The 19670-nt window shown below is 42.8% G+C and overlaps 1 protein-coding gene across 1 annotated transcript in view; it reads left to right on the top strand.

The window, feature by feature from the left end:
• The window catches only part of LRP1B (LDL receptor related protein 1B), a 4500992-nt gene that overhangs the window by 2953735 nt on the left and 1527587 nt on the right, over positions 1-19670 (top strand). The window contains exon 32 of the mRNA XM_069225083.1: positions 6805-6954. Coding sequence (XP_069081184.1) covers positions 6805-6954 — 150 coding nt within the window. The remainder of the gene's footprint in view (positions 1-6804; positions 6955-19670) is intronic.

The following is a 19670-nucleotide window of genomic DNA, read 5'->3' as shown; positions in this document are numbered from 1 at the left end:
TGAACCCATCCCACCCCCTCCCACACAGACCCCCCAATTGGATCATAGCAGAAACCCACCCTCCCAAGCCCCCACCACCCCATTAGAGCACAAACACAATAATCAGGACTCATCTAGAGCCGTCCGGGCCCGCAGCCTCCGGGCGCTTAGGCAATCGTCTAGCAAACTTGGCGGCTTGTTTTGGGTCAGTAAAGTACAGTACCTTTCCTTCATGCCGCACCGTCAGCCTGGCAGGGTACAGCAGAGCGAATCGTACACCCTCCTGGTTCAACAAGCGCTTAATCGGTAAGAAGGCACGTTGCGACGCCTGCACGCCTGGGGTATAGTCAGGAAAAAACTGAGTTCAGAGTTTTTATACATCACCTGCTTCCTCTCCCTTGCCAAGCGTAAAACAGTGTCTCTGTCTCGATAGTTCAGCAGGTGGGATACTATGGGTCACGGAGGAGTACCCGGCGGGGGCCGAGGCCCCAGGGGTCTGTGGGCCCTCTCGACTGCCAGCATACGGGAGAGTTCGCCCGCGAACAGGTCAAACAGCATGCTCTCCACAAAATCCTCCATGCAGCCCATATCAGTGGTCTCTGGCAACCCAACAATGAGAATATTGTTACGTCGCAACCGCACTTCTAAATCCTCATTTTTATTCCGGATAACCTCCAGAATGCGCTCCATTTCTATCTCTATCCCCCCGGCGGGCGTCCTCCATCTCCGATGTCCGCATCTCCAGGACCTCAAATCTGGAATCGTGATTGTCCACCCGAGCTTTTATTCGGTCTAACTGTTCAGTCACATGGTCCAGCTTCGCGTCGATACCGGTCAGGCTGCTCCTGAGCTCTAAGAACATGGACCTCACTGATGCCTCCGAGCTCCCTTCCTCAGCCCGGTCACAACTGGATGTCAAGACAGGAGCCCCACTTCTCTTTTTCCCTCCGTCAAAGGTGAGCTTAGCCTGACGCTGCTCAGCCTTACCTATGATCTCAACCCAGTCTGCAACCAGCTCCTGCGCCGAAGAGATGAAGTGTGGTGTTGCCAGATCCTAAAGTCTCCCACAAACGAGGAGCCCCTCCGCAGCCACTCGGATCTCACCTCACCAGCCAGCCAAAGGAGGCGCAGGGCACCGATCAGGCAATTAAACATCCCGTGAGGGAGTCCAAACAGCGCCAGCTGCCACCAACATCCACCGCTGGCGCTAGCTCCACAGTCCAATACAACAGCTCCTTCATTTGCGAGCCAAGACCGGAGCTCAGCTCTGGACCAGCGCAGCAATGCAGATCCTCCCCCTCCAAGCTCCAGGCTCCCGCCAAGCCAATGCCAGTCTTGCCTCACCCCTCTCTGTGGCAGGCTACCTCCTCCTTCAGCCAGGTCTCTCGCCTCCGCAGCAATGCCCAGTCGCTCTCAGCCGGATCTGCCATGCAACAGCAGGTCACCCCAGCTGTTCAGGCAAATCACCAGCACCTCGCTCCTCGATGCGCAGTCCAGCGCCGGTCCTCCACTCTCCTTCTTCCATCAGGGGTGTGCAAACGGCGGGCACCAATGCCCAGCCAAAATCACCTGGCTCACCGGAGGGCAGGCCCGGCCCTTTCAGAGAGAAAGCTCGCTGCAGGCGCCCCGGCCCACCAGGTGTGACGTTGCCCTCCCCTGCGCTCAAATACGCTACTAGGACCACAGTCCAACTCGACCGCCGAAGGCCCTGTCCACCGGGGGAAGCGAGACCCCCCGACAGGTCCGCCCGCCCGGCACCAAAGAGCAGCTGGGAGCGCCATATAGCAGGGCGCACCAATATCCGTAGGACACGCCTTCTCAGGCTGCACCACACGGCTCGGACCTCTCCCCCGATCGGGGAAATCCTTCAGCCAGCCCCTACAGAGGCCCGCCGCAAGAGCTAACACGGCGCCAGGGGTCTCAGGGGCCTGCACACCAGCCTGCCTCCAACTGCATCGCCCATCTGGAGAAATAAGCGCAGAAACGGCCTGAGGCCCGGCAGAGCCTCACACAGTGACGGCCACTTTGCCCGCCGGCCAGGCCACGCCCCCCAACCATGGTGGCTAACTTGACTCTAAATAGAGTGGGGGAAGCACATGTGTAGCAGACAGGCTACTACTTTTTTCACAGAGTACTTTGCCACCAACTTTAAATATGGCACTAGGACTTAGTTGGCTGGACACAGGCAATCAGAGTTAAACGTACCAGATATCTAGAGGTAACTGATGTGTGACAGCACATTAAAGAGGTTTTGTATTCTTTAATGCCATTCTGCTATAGGAGGTTAAAAATCACCACCTTGTAAATGACATACCTAATGAGCCTTCAATGTTTGAAGCCATGCCATCCAACCTTGTAGGGGGTCTGGATGTTATCTACATACATGTAGAAATGTAAAACAAATATCCCTAAGATTCCATTCATTTTTCAATAGGCATTAGTAAACTAAATCAAGGAGAATGCAGCGTTCGGGTAAACTACAGTAAATGACTCTATGTATATCCTAAAATGTATAAAGAGTGGAATTATTTCTAAATGACAGCAGATACTCAACGAGATGATAATATTAAAAAAATAGCATACTTACATATTTTAACATGATTGCACTGAAATGAGAAGAGTGTTGTCATTAATGTACAATGCTACACACCTGTCTAGATAATTAGACTAATCACACCATGAAATACAGCACTTAGCCTTAGAGCAGAGGCCTTCAAACTATGGCCCGCAGGAAACATCCGAGCCACTAAACTTTTTTTTACGGCCCACAGCAACTTGAAATATTTTTTTCCTAACCACATGGTCGGACAGTTAACACATGCAGTCAACACACATGAGTGTGTGCAATTAATTGAAATGTATGTTGCTAAGCTCCATGGCAAACATGACAACTGCCCGCTCAACCTACCCTGTCCCTCCTTTCTCTTCTTAACGTTCAATCAATTGATTCCAGCATAGACCAACCAGAGGCTCTGTCCTGCAGGATCTGTCTTTGTATAGCCACTTGGAGGAATGAAGAGGTGGGGCATAGAGGTCTTGATGATTTCTACACAAGCTTAAGTTGACCTGCAGCGAGAGACTGGGGTAGTCAGGTTAGGGGATGGAGCACAGTTCAGATCTAGAGTCTGATCTATTTGCTGAATTGGCTGTCAGTGACAGAGCAAAATGTCTATCTCTTCAAGCTCACCTTGGACAACGTTCATGTGAAGAACGAGGGAATTGTGATGAGGTTAGTGTTGGAATTTATGGGATGGGGTTCAATTATACACAGTGAGCTTATTACTGCCTAAGTAAGGTGACTCTGACATGCAATGCTCCAGTCTTGCTCTTGTCGTTTATAAATTATTGTTGTCAGGTTAGTTACATTGAGTAAACAGGAGTGATCAACTCCCAGAATGTATTAGGTAGATGAATGGAGAGCCAGGGCTGGAGCAATGGGTTATCGATGTCATGGAGAGAAACCTGATATACTTATACAAAGGGGGGATTGGGGGGGCTGCAGGCATACGGGCTGCCTTCTGCATTGCACCTTCTTCCATCTATTGGACTACCTGGTGTCACAGCAGAAGCAGAACTGCATTGTAATAAAAATTGAAGAACCTGGAGTGTGTTCATGTCTGTGGTTAAGCAGGCTTGCTTTGCATGGCTATGACCTCAGAGGTACTGCAATATTTCTTTCCATGGAACCTCATTGTTAATGGGACACTAATAGTGTTGGTGCATCAATGTTGCTGCATAAAGTTGGTTTTTGGCCTTAAAGGTCAAATGGCTGCTGCCTCTGAATTACATGGTATCTGCTGGCTCATATGCAGCGCACCTGGCCCTGAACCCTCTATAACAAGGATTAGTTTTGTGATCAAAGTGATAAAAGGTATGTGAAGAGTTGCCAAAAAGCCTGCAAAGAGCAGTAGTGTGCAATCATATATATATTTGACACGGAAAAATAAAGGATAACGTTAGAAATAAAAACATTAATTACTGATGAACATCTGCCTGGATAGGATCTGCCTACAACAGTGGATCCTACGCCATGGCGGAGGAGCGTCGCCCCCCGTCTGCAGCAGCCACTGCAAATCTTTAACAAAGAAAGGATAATAAATAATGTTCATTATCCTTTTATTGTTAAAGGGGCGGTGCCATGGGGGATGAAGGGGATGAGGAGAGTGCACTGTGCATTCCCCTCAGTGCGCATGTCTTTGGCCGACCATCTCAGCCGGCTAAGCACATATACACTGTGCTCTTTCCAGCCTGGCACTGTGTTGCTGAGCTGAAGAGAAACTGCTCAGGCTCCCAGTCTGCCTGGGAGTGCTGTGACTGGGCGCTCCTAGTCAATCCTAATGCTGCTTTGAGCAGCATCAGGATTGGCCACAGGGCAGGCTGGGAGCCTGTGTCTGCTAAAAGGATGGAGAAGCGGCGGTGCGGCTTGGTTCTCAGGTAAGTTAAAAAAAAAAAGGTTAATATTAATAATATTCTCCCCTCCTCTAACTGCCACGCACCACCCGTCCTTGCAACCCTGGGAGCCGCGACTGTATGCCTACTTCTCAAAGCTTTTGGATTTCCTTTGTAGCAATGCATTATGAAATGTCAAAATAGATATAATGAATGCTATTCTGCAACCCATGTATTAAAGCCTATCTTTAATTTCTTTATAATTGCCGACTTGTAACACATCCAGTGGCCGATTATGTAGAAAAGACATGACAACTCAACTGTTGTAACATATTACAGTTGAGATCTGATGTCAAAATGCGTGCAACCAGAGCCACACATCCGAAGGAAAACAATGTCCAGTCAGGGAGCATGATTAGAGCATAAATAAGCATCTGTTTATAGAACAGAAACAAAATGTGGCTTTTTTGGGTCTATTTTGTTTGGCTGGAGAGTGACCAAAAAAGAGTCATTGAAGGCAACAGGTTAATGTTGTAATTCTAAAACAGTTAAACACCTTCTGCATGTTTCTACACATTTGGAGCTACTGCACCTTTATTTTAATAAAAGAAACTGACTTCTATTAAGAAAGTTCTAATATCTTCTTGCAGTAAATATCTCACAACTTTTTTTATATATTTAATTTTGCACTGGAGCTTGTATTTGTATTCATGTCTGCAAACATGCTATCTCTCTTATATGAAAGAGCTACATACCAGGCCTCAGACATTGTATAGTGTAGCCTTTGTGTCTTGTGTGGTATCTAAAGGACAACACAATACTTAAGTCAGATTTATCAAGCAATTCAAGGCCACCTTGTGTGGCTCTGCGTTGTTTGCTAAATCTGAAGTATCTTAAGGCAGGACAAGTTACTACCTCGCATTACACTGTCCTGTGAAGGCATGCCATGTTCAGAGTGTGATGTTCCCACACATCCACCTGTGCATTTTGGTACTTTCCCAGATTTACCAAGACTGGGAAACCTGGGAATGCATCAAAATGCTGTGCCTTCCCAGGGTGATTCAACAAGGAGAATATCTTTATTTCTTCTCACTGTTTCCCTTTCCTAAGTGTGCTGCATTTTGCAGCACAACTAGATAGAGGAAAAAGCCCCTAAGGATTGTTTTTTGTGCAGGAAGGTGTCTTTCTGAAATGCAGGCACCCTTGCTCCATGGACATAACCTGATGTGAACACTGAATTTGAACACACAGCAAATGTGACAACATAAAATTGAAATGTAATCACATCTTTATTGCTCATTCACCTTCCGATATCCAGCATGATTATGTTGGGGGTGGGGCAGCACCAATGCAACCCTACTCCTAGCACCTATGAAGAGAGATCAGCTTTATATTATGCCTTAAAGTTGATTCTCGTACTGCACCCAAATCCATTAATGCAAACCTCAGCTAGCACATGCAGGGGAGATGGGAGCATGCCTACTAAAGGACAGTGCAAAACCTTTAGGTTTGGTGCAACAACAGATTTACAAGACTATCATAATATGGCCTTGTCCCAGATCCTAGCACCAAGGAAAAATAGGCACAAATAATGGGTCATCGGTATATCTATTGCTATAACTTCATGTAATATATGCTTTACCCTAAAGTACAGCTCCTACCTATCTGACTTCGTTGCTGGTGAATGCACCAAGTAATTTGTACTGGAGAGTGTATTTTCATTACAAATTCAAGATTGACTGTGCAGAGTGTTCTTTTGAACAGTCCTGAACAGTCAATCTTACTAAATCTGCCACTGCACTGTTTTCTGTCCTTCCTGCAATCCAGCACTGCAGTTGTTCATGCAGAGCTCCCTTGAGTGAAGGACTTTGAGACCCAGATTTATTAGAAGTGCAGTGGCACTTTTCTTGCACCCCTTAAAGCCCCCCTATCACCACCATGTGTGGGCCATATTTAAAATACGGCGCACCATGGCGGTAGTCAGGAGGACTTGCATCATAATTTGTGACGCTAGCCTGGCAATTTGCTGGATTAGTGTAAAGAATGTTGACGGTAATCCTGCAAAGCACCCAGGGCCCATTGAACACAATGAGGGCCTCTTTTTAATGCTTGCACTTAGCGGGTGTTACAAAAAGCAGATGAAAAAGGTGCAAAGAAATCTCAGATTCCTTTGCGCCATTTTTAGAGCACCCCTAGCGCCGGAACGCCCCCCCAGCATACATTATGCCTGACGCAGGCATAATGTGGTGCAATGGGTTACAAATGCAAGCATTGCCCACTTTGTAAATATGTCACAGCGGTTTTGCCCTTCCAACGCCAAATTAGTTCTTGCACAAAGTTAACAAAGGTATTTCGTTCATTTCTTGTATTCAAAAGAAGAATTATTTCTCTCTATGTGATCTCCGTAATTTTTTGAGTCATGCAATTTATTTGCAGGTCTATCAATAGACTATGTGGACAGCAAGCTGTATTGGATCAGTTCGGGAAACGGAACCATAAATAGATGTAATCTAGATGGTGGTAATTTAGAAGTAATCGAGTCAATGAAAGAAGAATTAACAAAAGCTACAGCTTTAGCAATTATGGGTAAGTGCAGCTGCTTTATCTCCACAGTGCTTGCTATTGATTAGGTGTTGATTAAGTATAACATGGTAAAAGCTTTGACAAGTAACTGCTCCATTAGCAAAAGTAAATCATTTGCAAATCATAAATGACTGTATAACAAACAACCACATCACATTAAAACTTTATATTAACATGCGTTATTGAGATATTGCAATTTTTGCAGCCTTTTCATATGTAGAATCGTGTGAACAGGACACAACCAAAAGAGTGTAGAGGTATCAAAGTTCAGTTAGGAGACTGTTGAAAAATGTCAAACGCTCGTATTTCCTTTTTGAAGTCTGAACATATGTTCAAGGATTTGACAGGTATATCACATCAATGCAAAGATCCAACAACAGTGCATATTAGTTGCATTTTCTATTAACTGTACCGTTTTCAAAATGTATGTTGTGTATGTGAATTAATACATTGTGACTTTACCTCCTCTATCCATTTCTCGATATTTTTACGAACGGTTTTAAAAATATATGTGGACTACTGCTGCATACTGAGTATAGTGTGAAATGCTATATATATTTTATATGAATTATGAAACAGGCACACTTGGTCCAATTCTTAAATCTAAATAAGTTTTGAACACTTCCTTTGAATTTGCTTTTTCAGGCATGGGAAATGGGGTAACAATAACACTGGCTGTTTTGCTGGAGGAAGGCTTACTTTGCATTCAGTTCTCCCACTGAACTGAGTTTCAGCTAGGCACTCACCAATTGATCAGCATGTACGTGATATCTCCCTGACTCACTGTTGTGCTAGAAATGTCAATATTAAGTTTATTCCCACGAAGGTGAGTGTGCTGAGATTGATAGATCTAAAATGCTTCAACACATTTAAGTGATTGTGGAATTAAGTCCCCGGTGAAGACGTGTACACTTTTTTCTGCATGTATCATGATTCACAGAATGGACTTTTTTGTAGAACGATCAAAGGTAGAAGATTACATGAAATCCAGCACTGCCCCCATAATAACTTAGTAGCCAAGGCATCAGTTGCCAAAATATTCATTGGCTTCTACGTGCCACTTGGAGGAAAATTACATGGAGCTGCTGATGTTAGAAGCCCTCCTATTACTCAGGTCATAATGGATGCACATTTTCATAGAATAATCAGGGCAGGTGAGGGCAATATGCTTGATTGTACAGTGAAAGTGACAGTTTTGCCCTTTTCTAAAGTAAGGGCTCAATGAATTTTTAGTTGCAGACCTAAGTTAGGGGCAGATCTATGACTGCTAAGTAGTCATAAAATGACACGTAGTCGATATGAATCAATTCACTCCTGAGTTTGAGTAAGCCACTACTGCATGCAACAGCACCAATTTCCATGCAATAGGTGGTGGGTGATGCTATGACTGGTAAGTTGTATGAGTTTGTAATAACTCACAAAGTCATGAGTTTTGGAGAAGTCACAAACTCTTCTCTAAGCTTTTTTACACCAGTCAAGAGATGAAGTAGATCCCTTTCCAGGGTGGGAATAAAATCGGAACACACAACATTTTGTGGGATTTAGTGGGGTGTGTTTGAAGGTAAATGTGAATTGTTTTCCATAGAAAAAAAAGAATACAAAGGTATATTAAAAACGTGGGATTGCCGTTGTCCTGACCTGAATTATACTTGACATACAAGGGGTAATGCCCAGGAGGAGAACGGTCATATGATCTTCCTGGAAGAAAGCCTGCAATGTTTTGACTGGCTCGGTTTTCCATGTCTTCCCTGTAACAATAGTGGTAAGGTACACCCAAGCAGGAAAGATGCTCACTGAAAATAATATTAAACAGTTTTTTATGAATTGTTCCAAAGTGTTTTGCCACACAAAGTTTGCGAGTAAGGCACCATTTTGCACAGCAAAGTAAGCTGGAGTCTATGTTCCTTTTTCTTTTTATTCTTTGATATGTTTCCTAAAAAAGAAAGAAAGTCACTGTATTTTGAGGCCTTTGAATGGTTGAGTGAGGAGCCATCTTAATCCTTATTGTTAATCCCCTCCTGGCTGACTGGCTGACGTGTTCCTCTTTTTATGAAGACAATCAGTGTATGATGGTTTAGTTTCTGATATAATTAGGTTATCTAGGTTCTATTAAGGACTAGGTAGGAACCAAACTGATACTGGTAGGAATTGATATAGTTATATAGTTAGTGAAGGTGTTGTATAAATATTGTACTTGTATTATCATTTTAATGTATTTCTTTTAATTTTAATTATGTGATTGTTAAATGTTTATGTTTGTTTTTACATTTTATTCAATTTTTCAGAGTTGTATCTTATATTGTTTTATTTATGCACATTGTAAATGAGTATTGCATGTAATTTATGATTTTGAAAAATTAAAATGATGTATTGTTTTTTAAATGTTACCCCTGACATCTCGAGAACCTTCCCTAAAATGGTTCCGGTTGGAGTGGGTATTGTAAATGTTTAGCCCTTTATTATCCAACATTCTCTCCAAAATGGTTTAGAATGGAGTGGGAATGTTGAATTTAAACCCATTATTGTTGAACACCATCTTCAAAATTGTTTAAATTGCAGAGGGGATTGTAAATTGAACCCCTTATTGTCCAACTCCTTCCTCAAAATATGTAGATTGAAGTGTAATAATAATGTAAACACTTTACTGTCCAACACCTTCCCTAAATGGTTTACATTGGGCCGGGAATAGTAAATCTAACCCCTTCAGGATACAAAACTTACCCCAAATGGTTTTGATTGCTTTGAGAGCATTAGGTGCAAAATTTTTATGTACATTTTTGCTGTAAAATCACATACATTGTATTTTTTTACAATTTGTTGTGTAGATGTTTTTGGCTTGTTGAGCAAAGGTGTTGTTGTGGACATTGCACCATGTTTTTGGAATTGGGGATATTGGGGGTCATTATGACCCTGGCGGAAGGCGGAGAACCGGAGGTAAGACCGCCAACAGGCTGGCGGTCTTACCTTGTGGAATTATGACCATGGCGGTTACCGCATGGTCATCCGCCGGTTCTCCATTCCGCCCGCCGGGCTGGAGACCTGGGTTTCGAGCCCGGCGGCCGTCACTATACCACTGGCAGTATTTGGACCCGGCTTAACGCCGTGGATTTCCAGCGGTATGAACCGCCATGAAATCCATGGCGGTAAGCAGTATCAGTCCCAGGGAATTCCTTCCCTGGCACTGATAGGGGTCTCCCCCACCCGACTCCCTACCCTACCCCCCCACCAACCCTGCCAACCGCCAAAGGTGGCAGGGCCGCCCTCCCCACCCCGACCCCCAACATCATATCACCCATACCCACACGACACGCACGCACGCAGGCACCACCTACATACTTACACGCACACACGCCGACATACATGCCTACATCCACAGACACACAGTCATACACACACACCCATATTCAAACATACACGCACACATCCATACAGACATACACGCACTCATTCCCATACACACAACACCCCCGCAGGCATACACACTCTCACACACCCCCTCTACATACACACACGTACACCCCCATGCACCCACACAACACCCAACACCCCACCACCCCCCTCCCCTCATGGACGATCAACTTACCTGGTCCGACAATCCTCTGGGAGGGGACGGGAGCCATGGGGGCAGCTCCGCCGACACCACACCACCAATAGAACACCGCCACGGCGAATCACAGGACGTGATTCGCTGGGCGGTGTTCTGTTGGCGTGGCGGTGGAGGTGGAGCAACCTCCACTTCCCCGCCTCCCGCCAGTATGGCTGTTGGCGGCTCTCCGTCCGTAAAAGGACCCCCGTTGTCTTTATCCAGATTGGTGCAGTCTGTTAACCCAAGTGTCTTTGAAGAAGTCTATTAGTGGGCTTAATTACATTCATTTCATTGGGAAAATGACGTTTCTTTTAGCATGTTGTAGTGGTTAGCTACATCTGTTACAGATGCCAGAGCTATCACCATTTTAGTTTCAAATGCAAACTGGCTGTTTGTTGCATATTCTACACTTAGTTCAGACTTTAGCAGATATCTCCAAATGCTTTGGTTGAAGTGGTAATAGCAGCCTTGTATAGCTGTATATAGATATATAATAACTATTGTTTGTATCATTGCCTGTTTAAAGTCTATTATAATGTTGTGTGGAAACTAAGGGCCTGATTACGATATTCGTCACATTTGTGATGGATTATCCCATCCGCCAAGGTCATAATCAGGCCCTTCATGTTGGTTTTTACTTTGATGTAGTTTAAAAGTTTATGGTAAGTTACAATTTGCTTGTTGGGTATCAGTGCATAATTTAGGAGTATATTAGTTTGATGGTGCTCACCTTATATGGTGTATATGTGTGTGAGTGGTGAAGGGAACTTTTTAAAAGTCCCATCCATAACCATGCTTCACATTGACTTAGTTTAAGGAGATTATTTTCAGGTGCAAATAGAATTGATTTTCTGTCCTTGCTGTGATTTCAGTGTAAAAGCAGGAGTTCTTCAATATGTGTAGTGGTTAGGTAGTCTGGAATCTGTATTGCTTGGCATCTTCTAGGGGCAGTTGGGGATTGACTTGTGGCAGTTTTAAATGTGATATTAGACATTTTAAGGCAGGGATTGCTCAGATGCTTTAGAGAGTAAGTGTTTTGAAATGTTTAGTAGTGGGTTCCTGGGAAATAGTACTTGCCTCATTTAAATCTTCAAAAAAAAAGTCTTAATTTTAATTGAAAAAGTATGGTGAGTGTATATAGTTATGTATGTGAATAATTTTATGCTAATTGTTTTTATGTATTTTTAATTTTCTGTGTAATTTATTCATGGTTATTTGATATGTTTATTCATTTTACAAGGTTTATGATGTAAGCAGTTTTTCCCTATTATTTGTTATTGTGTATGGATTTAAAACTACATTTTCAGTTACAATATTTATGCATTCAATTTTGTAAAAAATATATATTTTTGAATTAAATATTTTTTTGCATTGATTGTGTTATTTTTAGTTAAGTATATGATGACAATATTATTTTAATCAATACTATTTTGGCCATATTTTGTTAGTCAACATTGTTTTCATGTTAATCTGTTATGGAAACGTCTATAAGGTGCAAACCTAAAAGGCAATTTCCTAAAATGGACTTTTTATTATTCTATCAGGCGATTTATGGAGAATTAATTGTTAAACACCGAAGCTGGAATCTCTGGGGTGGATGCATGACTGAACATGTGGCCATTGTGCACATATATTAAGTGGGTGTTTTGGCTACATTTCTGTCTGACTTTCAGGGTCCTAAGGTGTTAGACACTGGTCTCCGAGAAATGACAACAGCATGATTATGTTTAACACAGCACATACACATAAGAAAGACAAACTCTTTGAACTTAGCTATGTGATATTTAACATTTTTTTAAATTTTGAGTACTCTTTTATTTGTTCCAATCATGAAAATATGCACATATTTATATATAATGAAGATAACAATTGGATGATGGAATGCAATATTGAATGTACTCTATACAGTGGAATAGAATCTTGACACCCGCTGGCAAATATGTTGAACTTGAATAAAAATAGGAAAGTTACATGAGTTACTTGGTAATATTGGTATCTGAAACTTACTAAATAATGGTGGATATAGAAAGTAACAGCAATTAGTATATTAAAGTGAAACTGTGTCAAATTAAAGTTAGTCAAGTTAATGATAATGACAGACTAGCTTGGTAAAATGTCTGTCTGTTAGGACACCACGGCCAATTCAGAGAGTGTGAAGCTTAGTATGTTACTAAATATATACAAAGTAAAAATGAGGGGAAACTAATCTAGTACAGAGCAGATTTGAAGTGAATGTTCCACTGTAATAGAACACAGCAAACAAAATATCATAAAATGTAAGCAAAATAGCATAGACACACCTGCAGAATATTTGAAAGTTACTTTAAAGTAATCATTGATTATCTGCCCTAAATTATTAGAGAAATTGTTAGAGGAAATAATATACCATACTTTTGCAACTATTCCAAACTTCCTACTAGTTGGCAAGTACTATGGTTTCTCAGTGTGGTCTGTGATTTTGGTACTATTTGTATTTTATGGAAAAGCATCTCTCAGAATTTTGAAAGAGAAAGATAGCTCAAAATTTTAGCTTTCCACTATAATACATAGTTTTTGGTAGAATTCATGTTCCACATGACTTGCAAAATAAATAAAATGTCTGTAACTTCAAAGTGGTTATCAAAAGCCTTTAACCCCTTCGCTGCCAGGCCTTTTCCCCCTCAGGTGCCAGGCACCTTTTTGTCTATTTGGGCCGTTCACACTTAGGCCCGCATAGCTTTTTGTCCACATAGGCTACCCAAATTTGCGTCCTTTTTTTCCAACATCCTAGGTATTCTAGAGGTACTCAGAATTTGTGGGTTCCTCTGGAGGAGACCAATAAATTAGCCAAAATACAGCAAAAATGTAGTTTTTCTTTAAAAAAATTGGAAAAAAGGGCTGCAGAAGAAGGCTTGTGGTTTTCCCCCTGTAAATGGCATCAACAAAGGGTTTGCTGTACTAAAATCACCATCTTCCCAGCTTTCAGGAACAGGGAAACAGAAAACCACATTTCTCAACACAATTTTGGCATTTTACTGGTACATACCCCATTTTAACTATTTTTTGTGCTTTCAGCTTCCTTCCAGTTACTGATAGAAATGGGTAAGAAACCAATGCTGGATCCCGGACACCTACAGATTTCTGAAAAGGAGACACCATTCTAAATTGATAAAGGGGTCATTGTGTAAATCCTACAAGGTTTTCCTTTAGAAAATAAGAGCTGAAATAAAAAAAAAAATTAAATTGAGGTAAACAAAACAGCCATTTTGTGTACACTGTAACATTTTCCTGCGATGTCAGATTTTCAAAAGCAATATATCGTTACATCTGCCAGACTCTTCTGGTTGTGGGGATATATAAGGCTTGTAGGTTTATCAAGAACTTTAGGTACCCAGAGCCAATGAAGGAGCTACACCTTGCAATGGGTTTTCATTGTATACCAGCTATACAGCAACTTATTTGGTGAAATATAAAATAGGTATCAAGGAAACCTTTGTATTTCCAAAATGGGCACAAGATAAGGGGTTGAGAAGCAGTGGTTATTTGCACATCACTGAATTCCGGGTCCCTATATTAGCATGTGAATTACAGGACATTTCTCAATTAGTTGTCTTTTTTATACACTGTCTTACATTTGGAAGTTAAAATGTAGAAAAGATAAAGGGCAATAACACTTGTTCTGCTATTCTGTGTTCCGCCAAGTCTACCGATAAAAATGGTACCTCATTTGTGTGGGTAGGCCTAATGCCAGCGAAAGGTAGCGCAACATGGACACATCACATTTTTACATTGAAATCTGACTTGTTTTTTTGGAAAGTGCCTAGCTGTGGATTTTGTCCTCTAGGTCAGCCAACACCTAGAAAAACCTAGCAAATCTGGACATTTCTGAAAACTAGACAACTAGACGAACCCAGGATGGTGTAACTTGTAGCGCTTCCACCAGGTTCTGTTACCCAGAATCCTTAGCAAACCTCAAAATTTGCAAGAAAACACTATTTCCTTATATTTTGGTGACAGAAAGTTTTGGAATATGAGAGGAGCCACAAATGTTCTTCCCTTAAGTCTCCCAATAAAAATGGTACCTCACTTGTGTGGGTAGGCCTAGTGCCCGCAACAGGAAATGCCCCAAAACACAATGTGGACACATCACATTTTCCTAAGGAACCTGACCTGTTTTTGCAAAGTGCCTAGCTGTGGATTTTGTCCTCTAGCTCAGCCATCACCTAGGAAAACCTAGCAAACTTGGACATTTCTGAAAACGAGACACCTAGGGGAACCCAGGATGTGGTAACTTGTGGTGCTTTCACAAGGTTCTGTTACCCAAAACCCTTAGCAAACCTCAAAATTTGGCAAAAAAAAACACTTTTTCCTTACATTTTCGTACTGGGATATGAGGGGAGCTATAAACTTCTGTCTACCCAGCATTCCCCCAGGTCTCTCGATAAAAATGATACCTTGCTTGTGTGGATAGGCCTAGTGCCCACAAAAGGAAATGCCCCAAAACACTATGTGGACACATCAAAATTATCAAGGGGCAAACTACCTGTTTTTGCGGGGATTACCTGCGTTTTTGGTCCTGGGCTCAGCAGCCATCTAGGGAAACCTAACAAACACAAACATTTGTGAAAACTATATACCCGAGGGAGTCCAGGGAGGTGTGACTTGCGTGGATCCCCCAGTTTTTTCTTACCCAGACTCCTCAGCAAACTTCAAATTCATCTAAAAAAACACATTTTCCCACATTTCTGTGTAGGATCATCACACCAGCACAAATTTCCTACCACCGAACGTTCCCCTCAGTCTCTCTGTAAAATGTTACCACACTTGTGTAGGTGGGCTGAGTGCCTGTGACAAGGAAGAGCCAAAAACATGCCGAAAATGAGGGGGAACCAAAGCAGGTCCAAAAAGTCAGTTTGAAAAAAAAACTTTTTTAGGTTGACAAGTGAGGCAGAATAGATGGGACAATGCTGGGTGGTAGGAATTTTGTGGATTCCTGCAGTTTCCAGAAGGTTCCATCACATAAATGTGGGAAAAACGTGTGATTCCAAGCAAAGTTGGAGGTCTGCAGGGCATTGTGGGAAAGAACATGGTACGGGGTGCATGTGAAGCACACCCTGGACTTACCCAGATGTTCAGTTTTCAGATGTGTCTAGGTCTTGGAGATGTTTCTAGATGGCAGCGTCCCAAAGTCCAAAAAGTGCATCCTTAACAATTCCAAGTGGGACGATTTTGAGAGTTAGACAAGCTCTCACAGACCAAATGTAAAACCAAAACCCAAAATAATCAAATGTCCTCTTGTTTGCTGTGGGATAAGATGTTTTAGTGTGCGAGGGGAAAGCTGAAAGACTGTTACCCCCTTCAGTTGGGGTGGGGGCATAACCATGCCCATACTGGTTGGTAGCCACCATCCCACTATTTTTTTTTAAATTCCCTGGCATCTAGTAGGCTTTCTGGCCCCCCAGGGAGGGGTTCAGGGCTAATTGCCCCATCTGCCCACCGTTGTGCAGAACAACTTTGTTCCCATTTATTTGAAATAAAAAACTTCCCTCGTCTCTGGTGAGCTTTCTACCCCCCTTGGGAGCAGATGGGCCATTCAAAAATAGTCCAATCTTCCCCCAAGGGCTGCAGAATAGTCCAACAGTAATGTGTCCCCATGGGGAGTGACCCTTGCCCAGAGGGCTGCACCTCCAAACAAAACACACAGACACACACACCAACCCCTGGTGCCTATGTGTTTTCTGCCCTTCCTGGGGGCAGATGGGCCTAATAGCAATAGGCTGATCTGCCCCCAAGGGGGGCAGAATAGCGTAAAATAAATTTGTCCTCCAGGGGAGCGACCCTTGCTTAAGGGGTTGCTCCTTATATGTAAAAAAAAAAAAAAAACCCTGGTGCCTAGTGGTGTCTGACCCCCTTAGGGGCAACCCTAATAAAAATAGGCTGATCTGCCTCCCAAGCGGGGCAGAAATGGCCTCAGATAAATTAAAGGGGAGTGACTCTTGCCTAAGAGGTCGCTCCTCTTGCGTGAAATTGTCACAAAAAAAAATCCTTGGTGTCTAGTGGTTTCTTGCCTAATAAAAATAGGCTGATATGCCCCCAAGGGGAGCAGCAATGTCCTAAAGACAATTTTGCCCCACCAGGGGAGCGACCCTTTCCTAATGGGTTGCTCCATATGTGTAAAAAAAAAAAAAATACAATCTCTGGTGCCTAGTGATTTCTGCACCCCTTTGGGGGGACAGATCAGCCTAATAAAAATAGCCCGCTCTCCCCCCAAGGGGAGCAGAAATGGCCTCAAGACAATTTGACCCCCAGGGGAGCAACCCTTGACTAAGGGGTAAAATGATCCCAGGCGTCTAAAGGTTTCTGCCCCCCTGGGGGCAGATCGGCCTAATAACAGGGCAGAAAAGGCCTTAAAAAATGCCCCCCAGGGGATGCAAGCTTTGTCAAAGGGGTCGCTCCCCTTTAGTGTAAGTATAAAAAAAAAAAAAAAACTCCCTGGTGTCTAGTGCCCATTTCTGGGGCCTGATCACTTCACAATCGGGCTACAGAAACGTTCAGAGAGACATCAAAGGAAAGGAAAGGCCTTTCCTTTCATGCCTCACCTGCCCCCAGCCCATGATAGGAAGAAAAATACTTTTGGGGCGGCCTCTGATGAGGTCGGTGAACAATCGCTACTTGACATCATCAGATGCCACTGAGAGGGTCAGAAGGGGGTGGGGTGGAAGGGGAAGTGATTCCCCTTCCATTCCTGCCCATAGGAGGGGAGTGCCAGGCCTTTGGGGGGAGCGCTAGTGCTTCCCTCGAGGGCCTATATGTAGATGAGGTGGTTACGTCCCTGGCACCGGAGCGCCATGAGAGCAAATGTAACAACATCGTCCCAAGCACCCAAACGCTTAAAGACACTTCCGCTTGCAATCACAACAATGAGCTTCATTTCATTTCAATCACTGTCTCAATAGTGTTGTAAAAAGAGCTCACTTTCAACTGTGCATCCCAAAGAATATACATAAGCTCATCCCCAAGCAGACTTCAGTGTGATGGTACAGGTACTGGTTATGTTGGTGTTCCTTTTCAGCAATTCCCATTTGCCATTAAATGTTCTGCAAACCACAATAGCTGGCAAAATATCTGGTTCTCTGGTACAACACCCTTCTGTAATTAACTTCAGCTGTTGATGTGAAGTTAGGGTCTTCCACATACATGCTCTCTTCTACTCTTATGCTGATTTCTCATCTGTTATATATGCCTGATCTCTGGCAGGCTTCTGTGACTTCACGCTAGTCACTGTAACATCCTTTGGTAGATCTTTTCATATCCTTACCCTCCCTTTCAGAACTGAATAAGGCTCCATACATTTCAGAAGATGATGAAATGTGTTTCACTTTGATGTTTGGAATTCTGGCATATTCCAGGTCTAAAGCCAATCATTTTGAATGTCACCCACCTCTAACTATTTTCTTCACATCCCTGCCATATACATCCCTTTGGCTGGAGCATGTGTTCCAGCTTTCAATAAAAAAGTGTTTCTATCATTGGAGATTGTCAATGTGAAGTATCTCTTGTGCCGCATCAGAGCAGTGTCTTCATTTTCTAACCCTTGATATGGTAGTTGCTGAAATAACTGTTGTAGGGGCAGATTTAAGAGAGCCTAGCACCTCAAGTCACAACACCAAATTTACAAAGTAGTGCAATGCATGTGTTGCACCACTGTGTAACCCTTTACACTACATTATGCCTGTTCCAGGCATAATGTATGAAAAAGGGGCATTTTTAATACCTGCTCAGAGCAGGCATTGAAAGGAGGCACACCATTAAATATAATGGGCTTCAATGGGCTTTGCAGGATTAGCATCAACATTTTTAGGCTAATCCTGCTAATCTCCCGACTAGCATCAAAAATGTTGACACTAGTTCCTCTAACTTCCGCCATGGTACAAGTGCAGCTGCACTTTTCTTAAATCAGACCCTTAGTTTCCAAGTAATCCAAAGGCAACAATTTGTATTTGTTGAGCTGCACTAAACTGTTAGAAATTGAGTAATTACTTGAGAGGGGCCCCACTCCACAAATCAGCACAATCCTTGTCAGGGTGAAACACAAAATTCTAATTATTAGCACAAATTAGTAACCTGGGCTCAACCTGCTGGTAGCTAGGCACAAAGCAGACAGGTCTAATTTAAAGTCAGTGTGGAAAGACCGATGCAGCACACAAACAGTATTAAAGTACAAACATCACTCAAGAACATTCTAAGTATTCTTTAATAAATAAAATAACACCAAAACAACAAAAATCTAATGACTAGAACCCGAGATATTCAGTTTTAAAATGAAGGTAAAAATAGTTCTGAGAAGCACAAAGTGTCAATTATTGGTATTTGGTCGTGCAAAACAGTGGGAAATTCACAAGTATATCAAGAAAATCATTATAAAATGCTGGTCAGATACATGAACAGGTTAGTCCAGCTAAAGAGGTACCGTCTCAAAGTCAGCACAAAGAGTTTCATTTGCGTGGGCAGAGGTTGCGAGGATTATGCTTTCAGAGGGAGGATCAGAATGAAAGTCGCAGACAGTTATATTAGTGGACAACGGTCACTGTTGGTACGAACTGCAGATCATGCTTGAGTTTTGTGTTAGCTGTCATCACTGCAGTTAGTCTTCATTGAATAGACCTCATAGAAAGGTTCCTCATGGTCAACCAAAAATCAGGATTTTTACCTTTTCTTGGGAATGAGTTCACACTGATACCAGTCAAGGATCTACGACCTGGGGGGATACCTTGTAAAATTTCAACACACATTCCCTAACTATTGATGTCATGCACCCTGCTGGAGGGAAAGTTAGATTCTACCTCGTAGTGACTATAGGTTTTCAAAAGGAAGTTTTTAGTTCTGGCAAAAGCTTTACTTTGCTAGGTTGAAACTGCAGTTTATAACTGTACAGCAGGCTGAAACGGCAGGCCTGAGACATGATTTTAAGGGGTACTATAGTGTATGATATAATGAGTGCTCTAGCCCACTAATACAATTTAAATGTCAGGCCCTGAGTACAAGTAGTACTGTTTACTAGAGATGTTCAAGTAAATTAAATGTTCCAATTAGATGCAGTTCAATTTTACCTTATTATGAGAAGAGAACACAAACATGTTCACCCTGGCTAGTG

Source organism: Pleurodeles waltl, chromosome 3_1, assembly GCF_031143425.1.
Source record: "Pleurodeles waltl isolate 20211129_DDA chromosome 3_1, aPleWal1.hap1.20221129, whole genome shotgun sequence".
Classification (NCBI taxonomy): Eukaryota; Metazoa; Chordata; class Amphibia; order Caudata; family Salamandridae; genus Pleurodeles; species Pleurodeles waltl.
This window is presented reverse-complemented; position numbering and strand designations above follow the sequence as displayed.